The sequence below is a fragment of the Aricia agestis genome, chromosome 12 (assembly GCF_905147365.1).
Source record: "Aricia agestis chromosome 12, ilAriAges1.1, whole genome shotgun sequence".
NCBI classification, from domain to species: Eukaryota; Metazoa; Arthropoda; class Insecta; order Lepidoptera; family Lycaenidae; genus Aricia; species Aricia agestis.
Window position 1 is genome coordinate 7,912,116 of NC_056417.1, and position 25,364 is coordinate 7,937,479.

General features: G+C 35.8%; 1 protein-coding gene across 1 annotated transcript; it reads right to left on the reverse strand.

Annotated features, from left to right (window-relative positions):
- Nucleotides 1–51: 51 nt before the first annotated feature.
- On the reverse strand, nucleotides 52–6,045 carry LOC121732600 (serine-rich adhesin for platelets). Its single transcript, XM_042122535.1, has 3 exons — nucleotides 5,856–6,045; nucleotides 697–5,376; nucleotides 52–612 (listed from the first exon to the last, which is right to left on the reverse strand). The coding sequence occupies exons 1-3, from the start codon at nucleotides 5,988–5,990 to the stop codon at nucleotides 340–342; spliced, it is 5,088 nt and encodes a 1,695-aa protein (XP_041978469.1). The 5' UTR covers nucleotides 5,991–6,045; the 3' UTR covers nucleotides 52–339.
- Between the last annotated feature and the right edge of the window lie 19,319 nt (nucleotides 6,046–25,364).

The window sequence follows — 25,364 nt, forward strand, 5'->3', positions numbered from 1 at the left end:
AGTCATATTTTTGTATCAAATAATTTATTTAGTTATTTTTTCTTATTCTAATCCAGTCGTGATCAAAATAGTGTTACATTTTACAATATTTTGCTCACAAATGTCATTAACATTATGGCAGCATTGGTGTGATAATAACATAGTTTTGTCGCTAATTATTATTATAAAAATGTAGAGCGCGAGACTAGATCGTGTACTAAGTAAATTTAAAGGGAAGTACTAAAGTCTTATTTTATTACTATCATTAATCGTTTTAAGGTTTTAAGAACTTTTGTAAAAGCTTAATTAATATAAGGTTACTTATTGCACTGAACTATACCTAGACATTCGATATTATCATCATGGTGCTACATTCAATTTTTCAATTGGTAGTTCGTTTCTTCCACTCCAATCGAAAGAAGAGCGCTTACAGTCTTTTATTTTTCTAGTAGGTTCACATCGTCTGCTTATGGACCAATATAAATAGCCTTCTGGGCATTTATAGATATATCCTTTTACATTGCCTCTTTTTGACTTCTCACATTTCAGAAAAGCGGGTGAACATTCTTCAGTTGTTTCCAATAAGTAGTACCCCGGCATTTTGCAAGCCATCTTCTCTTTTCCAACGGTAATCTGCGAAAAAATAGCGTCAATAAATATTGATACTTATTATTATTAATATGTTATATTTTAAAAATAAATGTAAAGGTTACCTACCGGTTCCTTATAATTATATCCAAGCCGTTTTACTCTTCTTCTTGCGGCTATTTCTCCTTCACATTTTTTATCAGCTTTCTTCTCCTCAACACATTGAATTTTACTTTCATCATAGATTGTATTATTTGGACAGTGGAATGTTGCTATGTTAGATTCATGGTTATCTTCATCTTCTGTACATTGATAAAATAGGTTGCAGTATTTCGGGTGTCTCCTAAAGGAAGTTGGACACACAAAGAGATACTCGTCCTCACTAGTTTGAGGGCATTCTTTGTTAGCTGAACTTTCTGTTGTTGATTCTGTTTGGGCTTCAGTAGTAGTTGAATCCTGAGTTGTGGTTTTCTCAGTCTGAGTAGTTTGTTCTGATGACTGCGTAGTTGTTGAACTTGCTTGTTCCGTAGTTGTGGTGGTGGGTTGTTCAGTGGTAGTAGTCTCTTGTGGTGGACTAGTAGAACTTGTTGTACTTTCAGTTGTACTAGAAGTAGTTGTTGTTGAAGTTTTTTCAGTAGCTGGTTCAGTAGTAGTGCTCTGTTCTGTAGTTGTTGTTGATTTTTGCGTTGTGGACTCATGCGTGGTTGACTTTTCTGTTGTCGTTTTCTGGGTAGTCGGTTCTTGTATCGTTGTTCCCTGGGTAGTCGTTTCTTGAGTAGTCGTTTTCTGTGTTGTGGTCTGATGAGTAGTTGTTTTTTGTGTTGTAGGTTTTTTTGTAGTCGTGGTTGACGATTGTGTTGTTGATGTAGTTGTTGTCGATGGCTGAGTGGAAGTTTCTGTCGTGGATGATTCTGTAGTAGTTGAACTTTCTTCGGTTGCATTTTCACTTTGTTTGGTACAATTTACTAAATGTTCATGGTTACAAGTCAATAATGACTGGTCCCAAGCAGTGCCCTCTCCACAGTCAAAGTGGAAAATGGAGAACCTCTCTCCTTGATTATCCCAGTCAACACATCTATAAAATTTCTTGCAATCATTTGGATTGGCGAAAAATCCAGCCTCAGTACATGTAAAAGTATCATTATTCGATTGATTACTGTCTGATTCTTCACTGGGGTCTGTTGTTGGTTGAGTACTAGAAGACTGAGAACTAGAAGTAGAACTAGTCGATTCTGGACTTTTTGACGAATCTTGCTCTTTCGAAGTTGATGTCTCTGTCTCTTCCTTGTCATCACTAGATTTACATGAAGCATTCAAAACATTTTCAGGATGATTACATCCGAGAATAGTTTGGTCCCAAACAGTTCCTTCGCCACATGTAAAATCATACTTAGTATAACCCCCATTTTCATTGCTAACGCATCTGTAAAAATTCTTACAATTTGAACTACTTCCAAAATATCCATCCTCTTTGCACTCATCTTTGTTGGTTGGTTTTGTACTTTCTGTTGTTGATGTAGCTTTTGCAGAAGTACCTGCAGTCGTACTTTCTGTAACGGTAGGTTTGGTAGATTTTTTATTATTATTTGATTCTGTAGTAGAACTAGGAGGTTTGGTTGTATCTACATTATTATTTGATTCCGATTCTAGCGGCTCATCTTGCAATGTTGGCCTTTGTTCAGGTTTTTGACTTATTGATTCGTGCGTTTCACATCGTTTAACTTCGGTTATGTGATTGCAAGCTTGTATATTGGTATCCCAAGCTGTACCTTCGCCGCAAGTAAAATCATACTTTGTGTAACCTTTACCATCATTCACACACCGATAAAACTTTTGACAATTAGATGCGTGTGGATAAAATCCTTCAGAACTACATTCAGAATCGTAGCTTTCTTCGCTTTGCTTTTGAGTGGTTGTTGTAAGAGGTGCAGTTGTCGAATGTGTCGTAGTAGAATATTTGTTCGTTGAACTAGGTTCTTCTGCAGTGGAAGCACTTGCACAATTTGTTATCCCCGTATCATGATCACAAATTTGATTTTCTTGTACCCAAATTGTACCTGGACCACAAGAGAAGTCGTATTTGATATAACCACCTTTGCCGTCGCGTACACAACGATAAAACTTAGTGCAGTCTTCAGTATTTGCATAGAAACCATCAGATTTGCATACATTCCTTTCATCAGATAAAGCCATTTCATTTTTAGGTGACGATTCTGTAGTTAATTTTTGTGACATATCAGTTGTTGTAGGATGAACATTAGTATTATCTTTTCTTGTATTGTTACAAGACGTGTTCTCTAAGTAATCACAAGCATTTATTTCTCGGTTCCATGCTGTTCCATCACTACACGTGTATTCATATTTTATATAGGTTCCTCTACCATCGCCTACACATCGATAAAATCTTTGACAGTCATTCTCATCAAAGTGAAAACCTTCCGCTTTGCAAGCATTGCTACCTGATTGTGTTGACGACAAAATTGTTGATTGAGAACTGCTTGCAACAGTGATTGATGTTGTGGTATGGTACACTTTGGTCGTTTGTGCTGTACTCAATGTTGTACTTTGACTAACACTATCAATATTGTTCTCCTCATTGTTGAAATTGCAGTTTTCCACAGCCCATTTATGGTTACAAGCTTGTATTTTGGGATCCCAAACAGTACCGTCACCGCAACTAAATTCATACTGAATATAACTACCCTTACCATCGTCAACACATCTATAAAATTTGGAGCAATCATTAAAATCACCTCTGAAACCCGCTTCGGAACATCCATTACTACTAATTGATCGCGTTGTTTTTAAGGCTTCGTGCGTAGTGGTTTTTGGCGTAGTTGTGTATCCTAATGTACTTTGTGTATTGGGAATATTATTAAAATTATTATTATATCCGTCACTTTCTTTTTCTTGATATAGCGAGGTAGTAGGATAGTTCAAATTTTCTTTTGATGTACTTGATCTTTCTCCTCCACAATTTTTTACAGCCCAGGCATGATTACACGCTTCGATACTTGAGTCCCAAACAGTTCCTTCTCCGCATGAAAAAGCATGCTGCATGAAGTTACCATTTCCGTCGTCCACACATCTATAAAACGTCTTACAGTCATTATTATCACCGAAAAATCCAGATGTTTGACAAACAGTATTTTTATTTATTGATCGTTTAGTCGAGGTGTGTATTTTAATAGGCATATAGTTTGATACATAGTCAGTCTCATAATTGATATTATTTTCGTTTCTGTCTGTGGTTGATTGTAAAATAGATACAGGTTCAATAGCTTTTTCACTGGTTGATGTTTTATTGTTTTCCAATATTTGACTGCAAGACGTTGATTTATCTATATAATTACATGACTGAGTGGTAGGATCCCAAAATGTTCCTTCATCACATTTATAAACATATTTTACAAACTTTCCCTGTCCATTGTCGACACACCTATAAAATATACGACAGTCATTAGAGTCTCCAAAAATTCCATTAGATAAACAAGTATCACCAGAATAAATATTATCAATCATTTGAAGTGTAGTGTAAGCTGAATTTGTTTCTGTAGTTATCGCTACTGGTTTACTTGCAACTGTAGTGCTTGATATATTTTTATGTTCATCAGTCGATTGTTTTTTTCCACCGCATTCTTTTACAGCCCAAGCATAATTACATGAATCTAAATTGCTGTCCCATACTGTACCATCACTACACGTAAATTCATATTTAATAAATCTTCCTCTTCCACTTCCAACACATCTGTAGAACTTTTTACAATCATTGGGGTCTCCCATGAAACCATTTTCAGAGCAGTCATTGCTTTTGATACCTTGAGAATTATCTTTTACTTTATCTTTTTCAGAGTCGATAGTTAAAGGTTTTTTATCTGTCTGGGGCGTAGGTGTGCTTGGACTATTATAATGATTGTTAGTATAGGCTGGTGAACTCTTAGTTGTAGACATTGTTGAAGTTTGATATTTAGCGGAGCTTGATGTAACTTGACTACTGGTGTACACGTTTTCAGTTACAGGTTTAAAAGTATATTTATCGCTAAAGCTAGTTTGAGTTTTATTTTCATAAAAGTTGTAATTTACTGGTGCCTTTGTTGTTGACAAATCTTTGTCGCCATATGAAATTTGTGGTTGGTTTCCTTCGTTAGAATCTAGGATATTCGCTAATGGGAACATATCTTCGGCACTTCCACATCGTCTTTTTCGGACTGCCCAGGGATGGTTGCAGCTTTGTAAATCATCATCCCAAATCGTTAAATCGCTGCATAAAAATTCGTATCGTAAGTAGCCTCTATTATTGTTATTAACACATCTATAAAATTTTCGACAGTTCTCGCTATCACCCATAAATCCATCTTTGGTGCACTCGTCGCCTTTTTGTTTATCTTCCCCTTTGTTATCTGAGTAAATTCCTTTAGGTGTAGTAGTCTTTACAGATAATGTTGTCATCAAACTAGGTGTTTTATTTATTTCATAAGCTGGTAATATTGTTGACGCAAATGGATTTCCATATGAAGATTCTATCGAAACTAAATTCATGTCTTCGGATGGCATGGGATAGTTTGTGGACGAAGGTATCGGGCTAACAAATCCAGGGTACTTATTTGCCATGACATAGTTTTGTGATGCCGTATTATCTGAAATTGCCGGTAATTTTGTTGTTATGGGAGTGGGCATTTCGTGACTGTCTATATCATTTTCATTGTCTCGATCCTTGAGAGTGCCTCCACACTCTGTGCGTCGTGTATTTCCAGCGTGGTTGCATATCTCTGTGTCCGGATCGTAGACCGTTCCTGGGCCACATTTGAACTGAAAGTAAACAAACGTTGGTTCTATGTATCGTTCACTTTTTCAACATCCTTTACGCTTTAAAATTGTTAAGATTGAAAAAATATTTGAGTTATTGATCATGTCGTATTCATAATCATTAATTTTGCTAAAACTTCGAAACAACAATGTTAATGATTCCCAAATGGTTCCCGTAATATTACACACGGGCACTGCCTGTCAGCGGGGCTAAAATTGTCACATTTAGCAATTCCTCTCAATCAATTCAGCAAATGAATTATCAAACTGTAAAACTGATAAAATTTATGTCAAATTAGTACAAATTACTAGACATGAATTGCAAGCAGAATTGCATTTTGCGATTTAAAAAATAAATTAATCATATTATGATTCATAATATGACTCTCCAAAGCGACCATTTTAGCCCCGCAGTTCTGAATTCGAGCTTTACGGCTAGAATCTAGATAGCTCAAAAATAGTGCATAAGTGAAACGTCTCACCTTATACACCGTATATTTGTCACTAAAGGACTTAATACACCTGTAGAAGACCGAGCAATCGTTGGGATCAGCTAGGAAGCCTTCTCTAGGACACATCACAGGATCGGCTTTGCTTCCCGAGTAAAGTTTATCCATGTACCCATTGGCTCTAGCCTGACGTTCCGTGTTTGTTTCTGGAAAAAAAAATAATTTATCATATTACGCTGTAACAATATAATTAATTGATTAAGTATAATATTAATTAAGTACTGTACTACCAGAATCTGATGGCAAATTTTGATGGCAGATTTTAAAATATATATCCTCGATCATTGGATAAATTTTTATATATTATATTTGCATGTTTCACACACAGAATAATGCCGCTAAGGAAAAAAAAGATCAAAATGTTTTATTCCAACTACCCCTGTATTGCTAGTCAATTTATTTTCTCACTTTTTGCCATCAGATTCTGGTAGACCCGTATATAGGTATAGGGATCATTTTAAAAATGTGTAAGACGCTGTATAGTAATTATTGTGGCTAGAAGCGTAGGAATGATTCACCAGCGATATAAAATTTTAACAGTTTAAAAGTTCCATAATTACAATATGTCTTGTATGATTTTTTTATATTTAAAATTTTATTTAGAGTATATTATATGTATTGGCAATTATTATTCAGATAGATAATTATAATGATAGAAATAATTTTATTCATAAAGTCTGTTGAAAACCTGACTATACTTACTGTTTTCATCGCTTAATGAATATTTTACTAGAGATATAAAGAGTATAAAGTAACAATATTTCTGGAAAGGCTTCATTTTGGTTATGTAGTTTCTATGTTATGGCTAACTTCTCATTTTCGTTAACACCATAACCCGTTAATGTTACCTGGAACAAAAATAATTTATAAATAAATAACTCTGCAGGATAATAATTAAGAATAATATTATGTGCAACTGTAATGATTGCCTAAATAGGAATTATGAACCTACTTATTACTTATCAGAGTTTATCACATAACTAGGTTTGTAGAACCATTTGAACAAACAACATTATTTGTGTCGACGACAAAAATAATTTTGTTCTTGAAATTCACACTCATCTAGGGACATTGTGTAAAATTGCTATCCTATCACATAAACTATAATAATATCAATAATAATAATTAATATATTGAGAGTAGCGGAAATCATCAAAATAATAGAAAGGTAGATTTTTTCGTAGAGGTACGGTCTACGACAACGACGAGCTAGAAGCAGCGGTTCTCAAACTTTAGTAGTAGCGGAAGTCGGAACTCGGAACCTTTAATTTAAATTAAAGGTTCCGAGTCCGTCAAAAAAGGCAATCCTTAAGGATTGCCTTTTTTGACGGACTCCAAAAAATATATGTTTGTTCTTTAAATGACTTGTCTCCACGCTAGTGTATTACTTCATTTCTAGAAACAATTTATTTCTATGCTTAGTCAGCGTGTGTCTAAAATCAGCCAAATATTGGAGTACAATGCCTTTAACGGTTTTTTTAGTATTACCAAAGGCCAGGAGCGTCGTGACTGCGGTGTAACAAGGTGCTCACTTGTTCAGTGTCAGTGCTAATAACCCATGAATCACAATGCATTCTGCAATTTGCTATGCCAATTTTGCCGTCAATTTACCCGACTATGGCAAAAGAAAGGTATTGATTTTGCAGTTTGTAGTTATGATCTGACGGGCATGCTAGTGGATTTGCAATCACTTTTCTTCGTCTTAGCATTTCAAACTTTTGTACACAGTATATTTTTGTTCATCCTTAACTTCTGTTTAAAATTATTTTGTGCAACTAATCAAAGCAGAAGGGGCATTTTTGTATTGAACCCGTACCCAATCTGTAGCACATAAATTATATCAATTATTAATAAAAAGGGCTTAAAAAGTTCAACATTTTATTGTATGAGAGAAAAGCTAACGAGGGTAGAAGGTAAAAAAATACAAAATACATAACCGTCAATTAAATCAAATTGTTAAAAAAGTAAGTAAGTACATAATATACTTAATATAATATTATTATTTTCTGCAACCACAAAATACTTTGATTTATAAGTATTAAGTACTTCCTAATTCGTTGTCCAATGGTGTTTTACGATCCAAAATCGAAATATTCGCTGCCATAAAAATTTAATCATAAATTATGAATAAAACCCGCGTAAACATTAAAGGGCTTTAATAAAAACATTAAAATTCGCAATGGTTATAAATTATAACTAATGTTAATAATAATCTTACGCAATTATTGGAGGTTAAGAAACTTAAATAAGCCAAACCATCTCAATGATTATAATATCTGAGAAAGGAACTCTACTACCTCGCTACGCCCATGATTCCAGTAATCCAATCTAGAGCTGGATTACTATTGGAATAATGCCCGTACCTCGCTACGCCCATGATTCCAGTAATCCAATCTAGACCTGGATTACTATTGGAATAATGCCCATACCTCGCTACGCCCATGATTCCAGTAATCCAATCTAGAGTTGGAATACTATTGGAATAATGTAAACGGGCACTGCAGCATTCCAGTGCATTCCATGAAAATCCTTCTTATATTCTACTTCTTTAATCGTGAGTCAATTCTCTATTATAGGTCTACGGTCTATCAGAATCTGATGGGTCTCTTACATTCGTCGTAAATTTTACAAAAGAGATATCCGGGGTTAGCTTTAACCCAGATCTGCGCAAGTAGGCCTTACACTATAAGATGCACCTAACAAACAAACGTGATTAAATTATAATCATTTATTGTGTAAAGAAATCAACGTCTGCGTGATATCTTTGAAAACATCATTGAATCGCTGTCAGTCTTGCAATGTTTGCAATTTACATGAATTAGCGTAAATTGATAAGTAAATTAGATACTTATTTGATATAAGTTGGTACTACTAATATGTATTCTGTGATATAAGTAATAAAATATTCCTAAAGGAAATAGAAAACATGGTAATCGTAACTTTAAAATACTTCTTAAACTACTGAAATGTACTGCAGGTGTATTTCGGTTTCGATTTTTTTTTCTTGACAGTAGCACAGAATATATATTAGTAGTACCAAACAGTAGGTACCTACCTACTTAATTGAATAGATCTTTATATGCCTCTGGAGTAATTATCCTCAATACTTTTGCTTTGTTTTCCAAACACGTCTGTCTTGACAATCATAAAATCTTAAAAATATTTACTTTCCTTAATCCCAAAGATGTTTTTATCATTGGTAATAAAAACGAAAAGTCGTAAAGCTGAGATTGATTTTTAGCGCATAAACCTTGCTGTGGGCTTTAGTGCTTGGGCCAGGGGCCTACGCGAAATAACTTAGTACATTTAGTGCATGTAACTGTATGAGAAAATTACTTACCATAATACAATATAAGTACGTAACATAAAACGAAAAAAGTCTTTTGTTTTACTTTTTTTTTATTTATTGATTAAACTTTAGAAATTTTTAATTAGTTAAACATAATATTAAGAAATTAATTATTGGAGTTAAGATCCTCGAGCTTAGCAAACACAAGTAACTAGAGGTAGCCTAAACTAAAACTTCAAATAAAAAGTATGTAAAACTCATTAAATACTTCGTATACAGTGTAACTAGAGCCTTAAATCACTCTACAGGTGTCCTATGTAAATCCTCCATAAATAAACCACTATCTGGGGCCTCCCAACAACAGATGGCGTGCTTTATAAATAAAACTACTATCTCTGGGATATATTTTAATTAGTGTCCGAGGCGACTCAGCAAACCCCAATAAAAAGATGATGCGAGTCCCTACGCAGTAATAAACCTCTGGATATTGTGGTCCCTGGCCCTCGAAAGGTCAGTTGGGAACCAGCTAGCCTTCAGCTCAAATCGACGGCCCTAGTTCATTGCCACGAATAATTACAAGAAAAAAAAAACAATGCTATTTGAATTTTTTGCCGCGCGAGTCCTTATTACGCGTAAATTAGTTGGCTGAAATGCGATGATTCAACATGGTTTTTTTCTTTGTTTTTTTTTTGTTCTTTATAGTTTGCGCTAAGATTCAAAGATTACGCGTTATAAGCTCGATTTAACTTAACATAGAGCAATTACAGTTTGTACTTAGTATGGTGATTGCTTACATAAATCTGCTACTTGTGCAAAATTGTTCTATGGTTTGATAGTCAAAAATCCGAAGTTTCAACTAATTAGGTAAACTTTTATTCTATACTTATTATTACTTAGCACACAATCACTTTATAGTAATAATAATATAGGGAACACAAAAGGTACGTTTCTGGAAGTTTTATTACTACTACAAGTGGTAGACTTGTGCATGATAACAAATATCTAATAATACCTCCCACACCGGTTTCGGTGACGCGACGGTGGCCGGTTTCATTGAAACCAGGCCAGCTACGCAGGAGTAATTTTATAGTGCCCAAGTGTGTGCGCAGTACACAAGAGCACTCTCTATTCCTTAAATCTCATAACCCAGTGGGACGGAAGACCGACACGACCGGCACGGCGAGAGATCAGGCGCAGGACCAACTTTTTACATGCCCATCCGACGCATGGATCATCTTACTTGTTAGACAATCAGGTGATTAGCCTGCATTGTCCTAACCAAACTTGGAAATATCATGTTTCCAACGCGGGAATCGAACCCACGACCTCCGAGTCAAGAGCCGCGCTCTATACCACTAGACCACGGAGGCGTTATAGTACCAACCTAGAGAGTCAAAAGTAGAGTTCAAGAGAGAAGAGCGTAAACGTTGTTGAGTTACGACTAGAAGAAATGGAATTAAATAAAGAAATCCATACTTGCATAATCATATTTTAAATATGATAGTGTTTCTGTCTGTATGTCTGTTACCTCTTCACGCCTAAACCGCTGAACCAATCTTCCTGAAATTTGGCATGAAGATACTTTGAGTCTCGGGAAAGGACATAGGTTACTTTTTATCCCGGAAAAATGTAAGGTTCCCGATAAACCACTTTTGGAGCAACGGAGTTGCGGGCGTCATCTAGTCGAATGTATTAGACCGAAATACTAGAGTCTAGAGCACGAAACGATTACTCTGTGGAGATGAACGAAACACGTTGCTGCCAGGAAACAAATCTATACTAATATTATAAATGCGAAAGTATCTCTGTCTGTCTGTCTGTCTGTCTGTCTGTCTGTCTCGCTTTCACGCCAAAACTACTGAACCGATTGCAATGAAATTTTGTACACAGTTATTCTAGAGTCTGAGAAAGGACATAGGCTACATTTTGATGTGGGAAAATATCTTATTTCCATGAAAATATCGATGAAAATTTATTCGCATTGCGCAGGCCAGCGCTCATCCCGGGGGTCCTGGGTTCGAGTCCCGCAGGCGGAACAAGTTTTCAATGTTCCTGGGTCTTGGATGTGTATTAAAATAATATTTCAAAAATCTTAAATATATTTTATGTATAATATTATAAAAAATCCAGAAATATATCGATGCAATTTAGTTCTAATACGATTCAACAGATGGCGTTTTATTTTTTACTTAAATATGTTTTATGTATCTATACTTCTATACTAATCCATACTAATATTATAAATGCGAAAGTATCTCTGTCTGTCTGTCTGTCTGTCTGTCTCACTTTCACGCCAAAAACTAATATTATAAATGCGAAAGTATCTCTGTCTGTCTGTCTGTCTGTCTGTCTCGCTTTCACGCCAAAACTACTGAACCGATTGCAATGAAATTTTGTACACAGTTATTCTAGAGTCTGAGAAAGGACATAGGCTACATTTTGATGTGGGAAAATATCTTATTTCCATGAAAATATCGATGAAAATTACTTCGCATTGTGCGTGGCCAGCGCTCATCCCGGGGGTCCTGGGTTCGAGTCCCGCAGGCGGAACAAAAAGTTTTCAATGTTCCTGGGTCTTGGATGTGTATTAAAATAATATTTCAAAAATCTTAAATATATTTTATGTATAATATTATAAAAAATCCAGAAATATATCGACGCGATGCAATGAACATTTTAGTTCTAATACGATTCAACAGATGGCGCTTTTTTTTACTTCGTTGGAACATAGAACTAATCATACTTATTAGTTATTATGTTTTTGTTTATAGTTTTTAATACGTTAGAATATTATGTTTAATAATATTATCACTTGCTATAATAATAATCAATCTATCTTATCTTATAGAACTCCTACTGCATTTCTAAGGAGTTCGAGTGTGTTGTGTTGGCCTATATTCCATCCAGAAAATATATCAATGCAATCAACATTTTAATTCTAATATATGAAAACAGATGGCGCTTTATTTTTTACTTCATTATTATAACAGAACTAATCATACCTACTTTATTATATATTATTGTTTTTATTCATAACTAACTGTTGCCCGCGACTTCGTCCGCGTGGACTTTAGTTTATAGCGCGCGGTGTCAACAAAATTTGTGTCAAATTTAAAAACTTTTTAAAACCCTGGTAAGTGGTACCCCTCTTAGGGCCGCGCTACACCGGAATGGCAGCGCTGAAAGTGCTCGCCTCGCCGCTGCCATTCCGGTGTAGCGCGGCCCTTAATTAATCAAAATACCCAAAAACAACTGTGCAGTGTGCACATAATCTGTACTAATATTATGAATGCGAAAGTATCTCTGTCTGTCTGTCTGTCTGTCAGTCTCGCTTTCACGCCAAACGCCAAAACTACCGAACCGATTGTAATGAAATTTTGTATACTGATAGTCTAAAGCCTGAGAAAGGACATAGGCTACTTTTTTACTGGAAAAAAGGGTTGTAAGGGTCGTAAATTTGTTCAAAAAATTCATAATAGATGGCGCCGTGCGTCTTCTACATCGCGCTGACGCTTGCTCAAAAGTCTTTCTATAAGAGGTGGTATCATCTTACATTTAAGTCTCGATTTTTTTCGATTGTTATATCTATTCTACGGTATTAAATAACTCAGTACTTTATCTGTGCAGGCAGTGACGTAACCTTAAGACCAAATTTCACCAACGACTGTTAAAGTTAATGCTCGAATTAGTATCACGTTAGCTGTTTTGTTTTTCATATGAATGAAAGAGAAGACAGGATATTTTAACAAGCTGTTAACACTAACAGACGTTGGTGAAATTGGGGCTAAACCTATCAATGATAAATAGTTTATGGGTAAAGTTGTGTAATTGGGGGGCTAAATAAGCTTTAAAATTTGGCATAATATATAAAGTTTAACATACAAAAATGAAGTACTTATTGTTTGCACACTGCACAGCTGTATTGATTTAAGGGGTACCAGGGTTTTTTTATAAAAGCTTTTGACACCAATTTTGTTGACATCGCGCGCTATAAACTGAAGTCCACGCGGACGAAGTCGCGGGCAACAGCTAGTTAAAAAATAAATGATTATAGTCAGGGAGCCCTAGAACATTTTTTTTTATTACTAACAAGCTAATTTTTGTGAGTAGCTTCATTTTGATAAGACGAACAACATTTTTATCTGCGAAAAATCTCGAAAGTGGTTCATACTTTGATTTGATGGTCCTAAAATATGGATTGTTCTATTTGTAGGACAACGTTACTCTAAAATATATTATAACTATTAACCTACCAGTATACAAAAAATCAGCTGGTTAGGGTTCCGTTTTAGGGTACCGTAGTCAACCAAGTTTTGTTGATTGCAGAACCCTAAAACGGAACCCTAACCAGCAGATTTTTTGTATATTGGTACTTGGTAGGTTATTAGTTAAGTAGGTAGTTATGTATATGTATAATTATTTAGCGTATATACAGGTTGTAACAAAAATAAGTGATAATACTTTAGGGTGTGTACGTGTTCCTTGTAGAGAGTTCACTGTGAAAGTAGCAGCGCTGAAAGACCAAAATTTTTTTTCACTTTTGTATGGGGAAACTCGTGGCGCTCGGGCCTTTGCCCATACAAAAGTGAAAAAAAAATTTCGTCTTTCACAGTGAACTCTCTACAAGGAACACGTACACACCCTAAAGTATTATCACTTATTTTTGTTACACACTGTAGAGTAATATAGAGTAGGTAGGGCTCCCTGACTATTTACTGATATTATAATTACTGAAGCACTGTGAAGATAAATGTGGTATTTCTGTACTTCCCATCACATTTCAATTCAGATTATGACATGTTCGGTAGGTTGTTAATAGGGAGAAAGGTCGGCTCTTGACTCGGAGGTCGTGGATTCGATTCCCGCGTTGGAAACATGTTATTTCCAAGTTTGGTTAGGATAATGCAGGCTGATCACCTGATTGTCTGACAAGTAAGATGATCCATGCGTCGGATGGGCATGTAAAAAATCGGTCCTGTGCCTGATCTCTCGCCAGTCGTGTCGGTCTTCTGTCCCTCTGGGTTATGAGAGTAAAGGAATAGAGAGTGCCCTTGTGTACTGCGCACACACTTGGGCACTATGAAATTACTCCTGCGTAACTGGCCTGGTTTCAATGAAACCGGCCACCGTCACCGATACCGGTGTGGGAGCTGTTATTATTATATATAATAGTGAAAATTATGCGAAGGTTGGATGCAGAGGGCGCTACTAGAGTAAGAGCCTGCGACGGCCAGACCTTCCTCCGTTTCGTGAAGCTGAAAGTTTACCTGTTTGTGGGTTTTACCTACAGAGGTAAGAACGTCCAACAACAATGGAATTTCGGTCGCGGTTACTTTCGGAGGTATCCAGTTCTGAAGGTGTACCTGACCTTCCAGAAAGAGTAAAGCTCAATTTCATAGTTTATATTTTTCGCGGTAAGTGGAGGGATCTCGTCTTTCAGCGAGTATGGATAGTCCCGTAATGTCTTTAAGGCGTAAAACTTTCAAGGTTGAGTCAAGAGAGACTCCTCACTCCAGGCTAAGGCCAAGTATGAACAAATTATATCTAAAATATCAAAATGTGCTCGTAAAGTTAAGCCTATAAGTCCACTTGAGCAGAAATCGATGGTTATTTATCGCAACAATTTGTAAGAGGCGTGTAAATCGTTCAGATCATCGACATACCATCTAGGGACGTTGCACGGTATAATGTCGGTACTCAGCAGGTACTTAGTACAACTGTTTACTGCAAGCGAAAAACAGTCTTATTAAGCTTGAGACAGCAGATTTTAGCCTTAAGCTTTTAAAGCGTCAAACGATGTTTTCCTATAAAATAATGGTTAATAAACATAATAATATAATATTAGATATCCAATATTGAGGTTAAAAACGAGACGGTGCGATCTTATATGTTTTTCTACACGCGACAGTAAAGGTTCAAGTTGGAAACCAACTACATGAAGCGGCAGCAGATGACGTGTCGTCGCAACACGTCATTTCTATGACTATTTATAAAAAGTGTCTCTAGATTCGTGTCGCTAGCTGCCGAGGGGATTTCATAGAATTGCATACAAACCAGTAGTGTCGCTGCAACACGTCGCGTCGTCTGCGTTACTTCAGGGCGACATAAAGCAAACCGGCAAAGGGCGCGCACGCCCATCGCAAGCTTTGGTCAGAATTTTTCCGGACGCCGGTGTCTACGTGTGATTGCGATGTCCTTTATAGAAAATAATGGTACATCAACACTTCAACGAGAGTAAAATTGCATAAGTCAAGTGCAAATGACGTTCTCAGGGCTCAAGTGGAACTGGTTTGAAGATTCCCTTTCCAGCATTGTAGCTACATTCCTGCGGTGATGATGGCCGGTATAATTTTATGTATCATAAGAAAAATGCTAACCGCAACTAGTTCAGAGGTTGTTTACCCTTATCGCTTTATGTTGCATAATTTTCATAAGTTAAATAGAGCGGCTTTATATTCGTAATACAATTATGAAGAATTAAAATAATACATATTAATAAAAAATTATAAACGTCATAATATTTTTAGGGTCTTTAAAAAATGTATCCACAGCCGCAAGAATACCTCAACCTTTTTTTTAAGTCGGTCTAAATGATAATTCACCATCCAAGTGTTCCCAAACTTTTGAAATAACGGAAACCCAAACATCTTTCATAATGGAACCTGTCTGCTTTCTTGCCGCATTTTTGCGATAGTCAAAGAAATGTTACTGCGGCATTTATAATATTTTTGACAAAACCTCTAGGACTACGCCCTATGACTCCAGGGTTCCGCAGATTCCACTTCAGCTATCCCTGCTCTATATTGTTACCAACCTACAAAATTACCCACTGACCTTAAATCTTAAAAGCCCTAAAGTAAGTACACCTTATGTTTTTATAATTCAAGTTTAATAACAAAACTACATCAGCAATTTTACTAATATGCTTGCATTGTTTCGAGTCAAGTAATTCAATGACAGCATTTAGTGAAATGACTAAATTGCAGTCACATTGCAGTAATACGTTCACGGCCAAGGTTACGTTTGCTGGCATTCAAGTTACTGGCGTAAGCAACTGGACTTGACAACCGTGAACTTGCTGTGCTGGCATTTGGCCAGGGGACTTTTTTGTAACGTCACTTAGTACCTATGTCCAGTACGATTCCGAATCTTCATCCACGATAGTATCTGCCTTGTCATTTATACGAAGTGCCTAATATGTATTTGGATATTATTAGAGTCAAGTACTACATTAGTTGGATATCATCCAACAAATCTAAGCCATAACATAACTTTAGAATATAAATATTTTAACGTATACATAGATATTTTATAGTGTTCGTAAATTTTATGCCTATGACTTTGAGCGTAGCCTTAAAAGGGTTCAGTTTTAGATACAAATGCCTCCTGGCTGTTAGCATTGAGAGACTGTAACATTAGATAGTTAGCATAATAATATTAACTGTTAGGGCTGTGAGTTGTATGTTATTGTTAAATTACTTTTTATTTTTTTACGTTACTAGGAATGGCACAGACGTAACTACCTTCATGCAAAAAAAAGGTTTGTTAGAAGTTAGAACTTACCGTATTTATATTTTTTAAGTTGTAAATGTTGTTTAGAATTTTTTTTTGTTTTGATATCAAAATGAATAATATTTTACAAGTGATTTAGTTTTAAATCGTTCTAAACTTTCTTTTTCCAAAACGTTTCACACTTGTTCCTAGCCTTAAATTTCCGTTTGCTATAGGATTTCTAGGGTTTGTATTTACAAAGCTAAGGAAATAATAAAAACAGAATAAAATCGATGGCATTGTCACCCCTACGTTGAAGTAACAATTATTATGCCCCAGCACTTTTGAGATAAAAATGTTGTAAAAATGTATAAACAATTCCGACTGGTATTCTAACCGGATATCTGTAATTTCTGATGGCTCGAAGAATACAATTTTCTAGTAATATAATTTTCTGGTACTTAGCATAATATTATGTGCCATATCTGGTAAGTACATACTGGTATCTTCAGATAGGCTAGTTACTACTTGTAGTAAGTACATAATATTATGCACTATTATCACTAGCTTCCATACTAATATTATGAATACTAAATTAATGTTTAGGTCCAATCCTCTGCCTTCCTAACAGCTGCATCGATATTTATTAAATTTGGCATATAGATACGTTGACACTTGACCCCCGAGTCCCGGATAGTAACTAAAATCAGCATAGTTAAATGTCTCTTATATTTTGAAGATTTTTATTCAAGTCTGTAGACTGTACAAAGTACATAATACGGGTTAAGTCACATAAGACTTCCCTCTATCCTATTCAATCATTTTCAAAAATTTACTGATAAGTACAATAGTTTACAATTATTTGTGTTATACGTGGGAGAGCCATGCTTCGGCACGAATGGGCCGGCTCGACCGGATAAATACCACGTTCTCACAGAAAACCGGCGTGAAACAGCGCTTGCGCTGTGTTTCGCCGAGTGAGTGAGTTTACCGGAGGCCCAATCCCCTACCCTATTCCCTTTCCTACCCTCCCCTATTCCCTTCCCTTCCCTACCCTCCCCTATTACCCTATTCCCTCTTAAAAGGCCGGCAACGCACATGCAGCTCTTCTGATGCTGCGAGTGTCCATGGGCGACGGAAGTTGCTTTCCATCAGGTGACCCGTTTGCTCGTTTGCCCCCTTATTTCATAAAAAAAAAAAAAAATTACATACATAACTACTTTATTCTCTGCCGGCTGCCGGATAGTTGTTCCACCTTGACCCCACCATGTTCACAATAATTACTATGGTCTATGGTCATTTTCCCATATGATCACGATTTTCATGCGAGTATAATGCAATTATACCTCGATGATATCATATTCCTGGTAATGTTAATAATTTATTTAAAGTAAGATGAAGAATTAAAATATTTCTTATAATTTCTCGCGTAATGCGTTATGTAAATATGCGTTATAATAATAAGTAGCTGTTTGACCGAGCTTTGCTCGGTATCCGATGAAAATGACATTTTCTAGAAATGATTCCTAGCTAGATCGATTTGTCGCCCCCGAAACCCCCTATATACTAAATTTCATGAAAATCGTTGGAGCCGATTCTGAGATTCCAATTGCTCGTTTAAAGATATAAATAAGATATGCGTTTTATTCTCAGATAAAACATGTTACTTTCAATCACATTTTCTTTGCATATTTTATTTTTCTGTGTACCTTACCCAACCTAGTTTCTAGTAAAACAGCTATCGCATGGACCCGTTAGTATTCCTATTTTACCAATCACACCACCAGTGTTTGTTTTATATTTAGAGTCCACTCATTCAATTATTACGTTTAAAATTGCCGATAAGTCGCTGACCTGAGGAATATTTTTCTATTTGTAAAGGAAATTATATTCACTGATTCGTCATAGAGTATGTTAATAATAAACCACTATATTATGTTTCCTAATTTCTATAAGCTCTGGCCGACATAGTAATACGAAACAAAATTCGCACAATACCTTGGTATTGTGCGAATTTTGTTTCGTATTTCTGCAAAACATTATTCAACTTGGTCTTCCACCAAGTTGAATAATTTTTTGCAGAATTTTTTTCTAGAGTTCAGATCAAAGAAGGTTTTTCAGGAATCGCACCATATCGTTTCAATGCCCACCAAAATCGATTCAGTAAATAGTATAATTTTGATATTTTGATCATTTATCCCAAGAAGTTGGCGCTCATTGGCAGTTAATGATGATGAGTGATGACGAAGAAGATGATGAATGAGAATGCATAAATCTTGCACTTTACCCTGTTACTTTATTTATAGCTCTCGAATAGAGATAAGAGAATGCATTTTTGTTGATCATGGGGAAATGCTTTGGCGGATTGGGATTTGGGGCGATCGGCCGTGGACGCCGAGGTATGTGGGACTCCCCAGTAAAACCCCATGGTACTCCACTCTTAGCCTAGTAAACGAATGCCCAAAATGGGGGTCTGCTTGGAAAAGTCGAAAGCAGAAATTTTAACTTTGGTACTTTGTTTAGAGTAGTTAGGTGATAAACATACTAAAAGTCCTGACCCCTCCGAGGTGAGCCTGAGGGAGGGGGGGGGCAAAGAAGGTCCCGTTTTTTGGTTTTTTGCTTACTCATCAAAAAAGGTGCTTCGTACGAAATTCTCTTCTACTACATAATAAAAGCTAATTAAATTCTCTATAACTTCGTCCTTTCCACTTTGTATCTATCTCCAATCATTGCCTCGCTATAAGCTTCCAAAATTGGCTGATTTTCAAAAGTGTGTTTTTTTGGGTTTCGTACCCAAAGGGTAAACACGGGACCCTATTACTGAGACTTTGATGTCTGTCCGTCTTCCTGACCGTCTGTCTATCCATCTGTATGTCCATCTGTTTGTCCGTCTGTCTGTCCGTCTGTCTGTCCTTCTGTCTGTCCTTCTGTATGTCCGTCTGTCTGTCTCCAGGCTGTAACTCAAGAACGGTAATAGCTAGAGAGTAGTAATTTTCAGAGATTATGTATTTCTGTTGCCGCTATAGCAATAAATACTAAAAACAAAATAAATTAAATATTGTAGGGGGGCTCTCATACAACAAACTTGATTATATTCATACAAAAAACAATATAATGTTGAATATCGAACCTTGGCCTGATTTTTTCCTTTAACATCACTTTGGAGAAATTGTTTATAATTAGCAAAACTAGCGTATGGTGCAATAATAATGGGGTTTTTTTTTTTAGGAAAAATAAAACATCCTGTATTATTGCACCATTTGCTAGTATTGCTTATTATAAACAAATTCTCCAAGGTAACGATGTACGGTTAAATCCAGGAAAGGTTAGATTTTTTAGGTTTTATTGTTTTTCCATACATTTCTTAAAAATATGAAACAATATACTAAAATACAACACTTTCCTCAAGTTTTCCATATTATACGATTACTTTCCAGAAGTTATTCCTAACCAGCAACACTATAAATTGATGCAATAATATAGGGTGTTTTATGTGATTTTTTTCTTACTTTCTACCCTCATTAACTTTTTTCTCCCATGGTTAAGAGATTTTTCGTCATACAATAAAATGTTTAACTTTTCAAGCCCTTTCATTTGGCGTATGTCTCAAAGTGCTACATTAGTTTGGACGATATGCCCCTCCTTCTTTAAAAAATAATTATTAATTATTTATTTTCTTTCAATTTTATTTTTAATTATTAAAGTATAAATATAACTAAGTATTTTGTTAACATTCATCATCATCACATCAGCCTACCTTATGCCATGATAGATATCGAGCAAAAAATTGCAAAAAAAATCAATTTTGTTGTATGAGAGCCCCCTTAAAATATTTAATTTCTTTTGTTTTTCGTATTTATTGTTATAGCGGCAATAGAAATACATAATCTCTGAAAATTTCAATTCTCTAGCTATTATCGTTCTTGAGTCATAGCCGGAGACAGACAGACGGACAGACAGAAGGACAGACAGACGGACAGAGAGACGGACAATCAGACGGACAGAAAGATGGACAGACAGACGGTCAGGAAGACGGACAGACATTAAAGTCTCAGTATAGGGTCCCGTTTTTACCCTTTGGGTAAGAAACCCTAAAAAACACACTCGGCCAATTTTAGAGGCTCATAGCGAGGCAATGATTGGAGATAGATACAAAGTGTCTTTACACTTTGTATCTATCTCCAATCATTGCCAAAAAATGCTAATTAAATTCTATACAACTTTGTCCTTTGACAAAGTTGTATAGAATTTAATTAGCTTTTTTTATGTAGTACAAGAGAATTTCGTACGAAGCACCGTTTATGATGAGTAAGCAAAAAACCAAAAAACGGGACCTTCTTTGCCCCCCCTCCATCGGGCTCACCTCGGAGGGGTCAGGACTTTTTGTATGTTTATCTCCTAACTAGTCTAAACAAGGTACCAAAGTCAAAATGTCTGCTTTCGACTTTTCCAAGCAGAATCATTCGTTTACTAGGGTATCTCCGCTTAAGCCAGAATTTCGAGTACGATAAAACCTGCCGTAGTTCTAGAGTAGTGTTTCGCAAACTTTTTGTATTCAAGGTACATCTAGAAAAAGGAAAATTTTTGGAGGTTCCCTACACCGCAAATTAATCAGCGTGTACAGGGGTGCTCCCATCCTGACGTCCCAACTCCTATCCCTTCGTCAATCGTCTTAAAATGTTCCCATTTTGGTTCTTATAAACACGAATGGGACACGACGACATTTTTTGAGGCACACCATCTACTGTCCACGGTACACCAGTGTGCCGCGGGCCACGGCATACCTTTTGCGGAACATGGTTCTCGGTAATGGTTCTAGACTCTAGAGAATGCACCTAAAACTATTCAAATATAACCCTGCTCGGAATCACTTCAAAATTAATAGAGCACTCAACGCAAACGGATAATAAATCCAGTTTAAATTGCCCACGTGATTATCATCTCATTTAATACAATCAATGCCTTCTGTTTAGCAAGAGATGCTATCTCAGTTATCCGGTGATTCTATGTATTGTGCAATATGCACTTTCATATTGTTTTAGAGTTCAATGCTTGAAGGTCAATGTTAGATTTTTAAATTTTGATGTTTTTTTTCTTGGAAGAAGTACCTAGTGGCTAAGACTAAAAGAAGGCCAAAAATATAAGAGAACTTTATTCCGCGCGTATCTACTTGCGTAAATAAGGGATTCAGCGGAGACATAATATTCTCCAGCAAAAAAGGAACTGTGCCAATTTACATAAAATCGTTCAGTAGTTCAAGTACCTAGTTCATGAGATGACCGCGTCCAAACAAACAACTAAAATAGGTAGGTAATCTTCAGGTTTATAAAATTATTAGGATAGACTATAGACTATAAAGTATAGAATATCATTATTGTGTGTTCCGTTACAAAAAATAAACAAAATTGTAATTTTTCTTCAATTTTTTAATCACGAAATTATTTGCCGTTTACAAAGTGAAAATATTTTATGATCATAAAAACACCAAATCTGCTTACAATATTATTTATTAGTTGGCAATAAAGTTTACGGTATTTAATTGGTCTCCTTGTCACTTTTTATCGCAAAAAATGCGTAAATCAACTTTTTTATTGGTAGATTTTGAATTTGGAACTTTACCGTTGGATAGAACAAAGGTCCCGCCGATTTTTTTTAATTCGGACATTGAGTTTAATCGATTAATTAAATATGATTAGTAAACTAATATCCATACTAATATTATAAATGCGAAAGTGTGTCTGTCTGTTCTCTTCACGTCCAAATCGCTGAACCAATTTTGCTGTTGGGCGCCCAAAGTATTTCTATAGAAATACTTTGAGTGTCGGGAAAGGACATAGGGTACTTTTATCCCGGATACTTACTAGAAATGATTTACATAACACAAATTACGCGAAATAAGGTACTACTCACAAATCTGTTAGCTAACTACTACATTTTTTTCCTAACATCTTGAATCGTAATTTAAACCTTTGATGTAGTAAAGTTGTATAAGCTCTACAATACCATTTAATACCTGAGATGAGTCAAAAAAACTCTAATGATTTCCTAGCAGAATATAGATCAGATTTTAATTGTGTTTTATGGCCTATTTGATGTGGCAAAAAATGGTCATTGTACTTGCTACACCGCTCGGAACTGAGCATTCTTATATTAATATGATGAGTCTGTAACTACCGTCGACTACATAAAAACCATGTATGGTTTTTAACTACGGTTTTGTTTCATTCCCGCAACTTCGCCTTAAGCGGGGGGGGGGGGGGGGGGGAGCATTATGGTTTAAGTGAGGGCGTATAGCATTTCCCTAGGTATGTGAAAAAGGGTCCTTTTTGTCCCGTCGCGTGACGCATCGGCCGCGGCAGGATTCTATTACCTAGGCTGGAGCGTCGACGCGCTAACCAACTGAGCATCAATTGGCCCTGTAGCTCTACCGTGAGTTTAAATAGTATTTTTCGATACTCGATACCGACTACCGTAAATTTTTAGTATGGCAAATTTTACAACGCCTCTAGCGGTTACTTGCGGAACTAAAATCGCCATACTAAATATTTACGTAGTCGGTATCGAGTATCGATAAATATTATAGCTTTAAACTCATGGTAGAGCTACTGGCCTTCACATTATTCTAATCCGGTGATCCAACCCAACGCTGGATTATTACTGGAATACTTTTAACGAGCACTAGAATACACTGGAATACAATTTTGCAAAAAAAGCGCTGGGTTATCGAAACATTCCTAAAGACAGTTATATTTTATGTAGGTCTTAATATATCATTCAGTGGGTTCGTTGACCTGAGTACGTCTTTATTACAATGGGATTACATACATCAAAGGCCATATCGATAAAAAATCATAAATACTCATAATGATTGACGCTAAGGCCCGCCGCAGACTATGTAGAGCATTATTTTTAACAAAAAATTAAAACCGACTTCCAAGGTAAAAACAATAATTACATCCTTATAATATGAACTAAAAAGTATTAAATAATTTTTCCTATCTAATAGTCCCTTTTTCCGAATTCGGCTAAACCTCAACTATTTCTGTACTCAATCTTCATCATTTTGAAGTCGGTACCAGATAGCTGAATCTTTAGTTCTCTGACAGAATATTTGAAACTTTTGGAATTGGCACCGACTTCAAAATTATGAAGATTGAGTACAGAAATAGTTGAGGTTTAGCCGAATTAAGTATTTTCGCCATACTAACAAGGGTCACATTTCGGCCTGTCATTCGACAGGGGTTGATTTTTGAGAAAAGTTTATCTGAGCTTTTTTGATTCCCTTGGCGCCCCCTATTGATTGGTATAATAAAAAGGGGTGGTCATAGGGGGTTGTATTTTTGTCGTCAAAATTTTCCAAGTATTTTCGACTAACGAGGTATCGCCTGTATCTGGCCGGGAGTTGATTTTTGAGAAAAGTTTATTTGAGCTTTCTTACTCCCCTTGGCGCCCCCTATCGATTGGTATTTTCAAAAGGGGTGGTTATAAGAGGTTGAATTTTTTCGTCCAAATTTTTTCAAGTATTTTCTCCGTGCTAACGAGGGTCACATTTCGGCCTGTCTTTCGACAGGGGTTGATTTTTGAGAAAAGTTTATCTGAGCTTTTTTGCTCCCCTTGGCGCCCCCTATCGATTAGTATATTCAAAAAGGGTGGTTATAAGAGCTTAAAATTTTGACGAAAATTTTTTCTAAGTATTTTTTCCATAGTGCCCCGTTTCCTTCAGTCCAACCTAAATATGTGCCTAACGCTCTGGAGTAAAGGTTGAATTTGTTACTTATGTTCAATTTTGTGGTACTTGAAATATTATGTATTTTGAAACAACATTATGAAACAACATAAAGTATATTTTTTTATATTAAAATCGCTTTGAAATATAACAAATAAATAAGGACATAACGTGATGACAGATGATATTTAATGGTGTTGTGTGTACTTATATTGTATCCATATACAACCATGTGAGTTGTGACATTGGTGACCCTGACATGGTAGTGATGATGATGATGAATGTAATTTTGCATAGTAGCATATGCTTTCAGTTCTTAAAACAACGCCTAAACCCCCAAACTTGTATCTATAAGGAATCCGGAGTTCTCTTAGTATCTTCGGAACCATAGTATACCTTGGTGCAAAATCTTGCGTTTTGGTAGCATATGCTTAGGATGCTTCTCATAAAATCAAAATCACCATATGTTTTCATATAAATTTTGAGGAGTTCCCTCGATTACTCATGGATCCCATCATCAGATCACCATTTTTGTGAAAATGGGACCAAATTGGAGTACAACCTAATATAACAAAACAAAAATTTTGAAAATCGGTTCACAAACGGCGGAGTAGTGGTCGAACATACAAAAAAAAAATATATCCACAGCCGAATATATAACCTCCTCGTTTTTTGGAAGTCGGTTAAAAAGATTTCTCGCGTAATGATGACAGTCCATTTAGAATTTAGATGGTCACTTGATTATTATTTTTTTCCTAAAAAGTTGTGTCTAAAGTTTTTATTTAATCCATATAAGTATGTGACAATTAATTATTAGTTTATAATAGTGATCAGGGCGAGTTATTAGTTTATGAATATGTGTGCCTGTCCTTATTTTAAATAGTATTGTTGCCTGTTATAGGTAATTATAAGTTTTTGTAAGAGTGCAACCTAAATATGATGTGCCGAATATGATAGAGTTACAAAAGTTTGACGA

What these genes read in the sequence shown, in the direction of transcription:
- LOC121732600 (XM_042122535.1), bottom strand. Translation starts at nt 5,990, where the DNA reads ATGGATAAACTTTACTCGGGAAGCAAAGCCGATCCTGTGATGTGTCCT. An exon ending in ACAAATATACGGTGTATAAG is followed by an intron (nt 5,377 to 5,855) that starts GTGAGACGTTTC and finishes GTTTACTTTCAG; the next exon opens with TTCAAATGTGGCCCAGGAAC. An exon ending in GATATAATTATAAGGAACCG is followed by an intron (nt 613 to 696) that starts GTAGGTAACCTT and finishes ATTTTTTCGCAG; the next exon opens with ATTACCGTTGGAAAAGAGAA.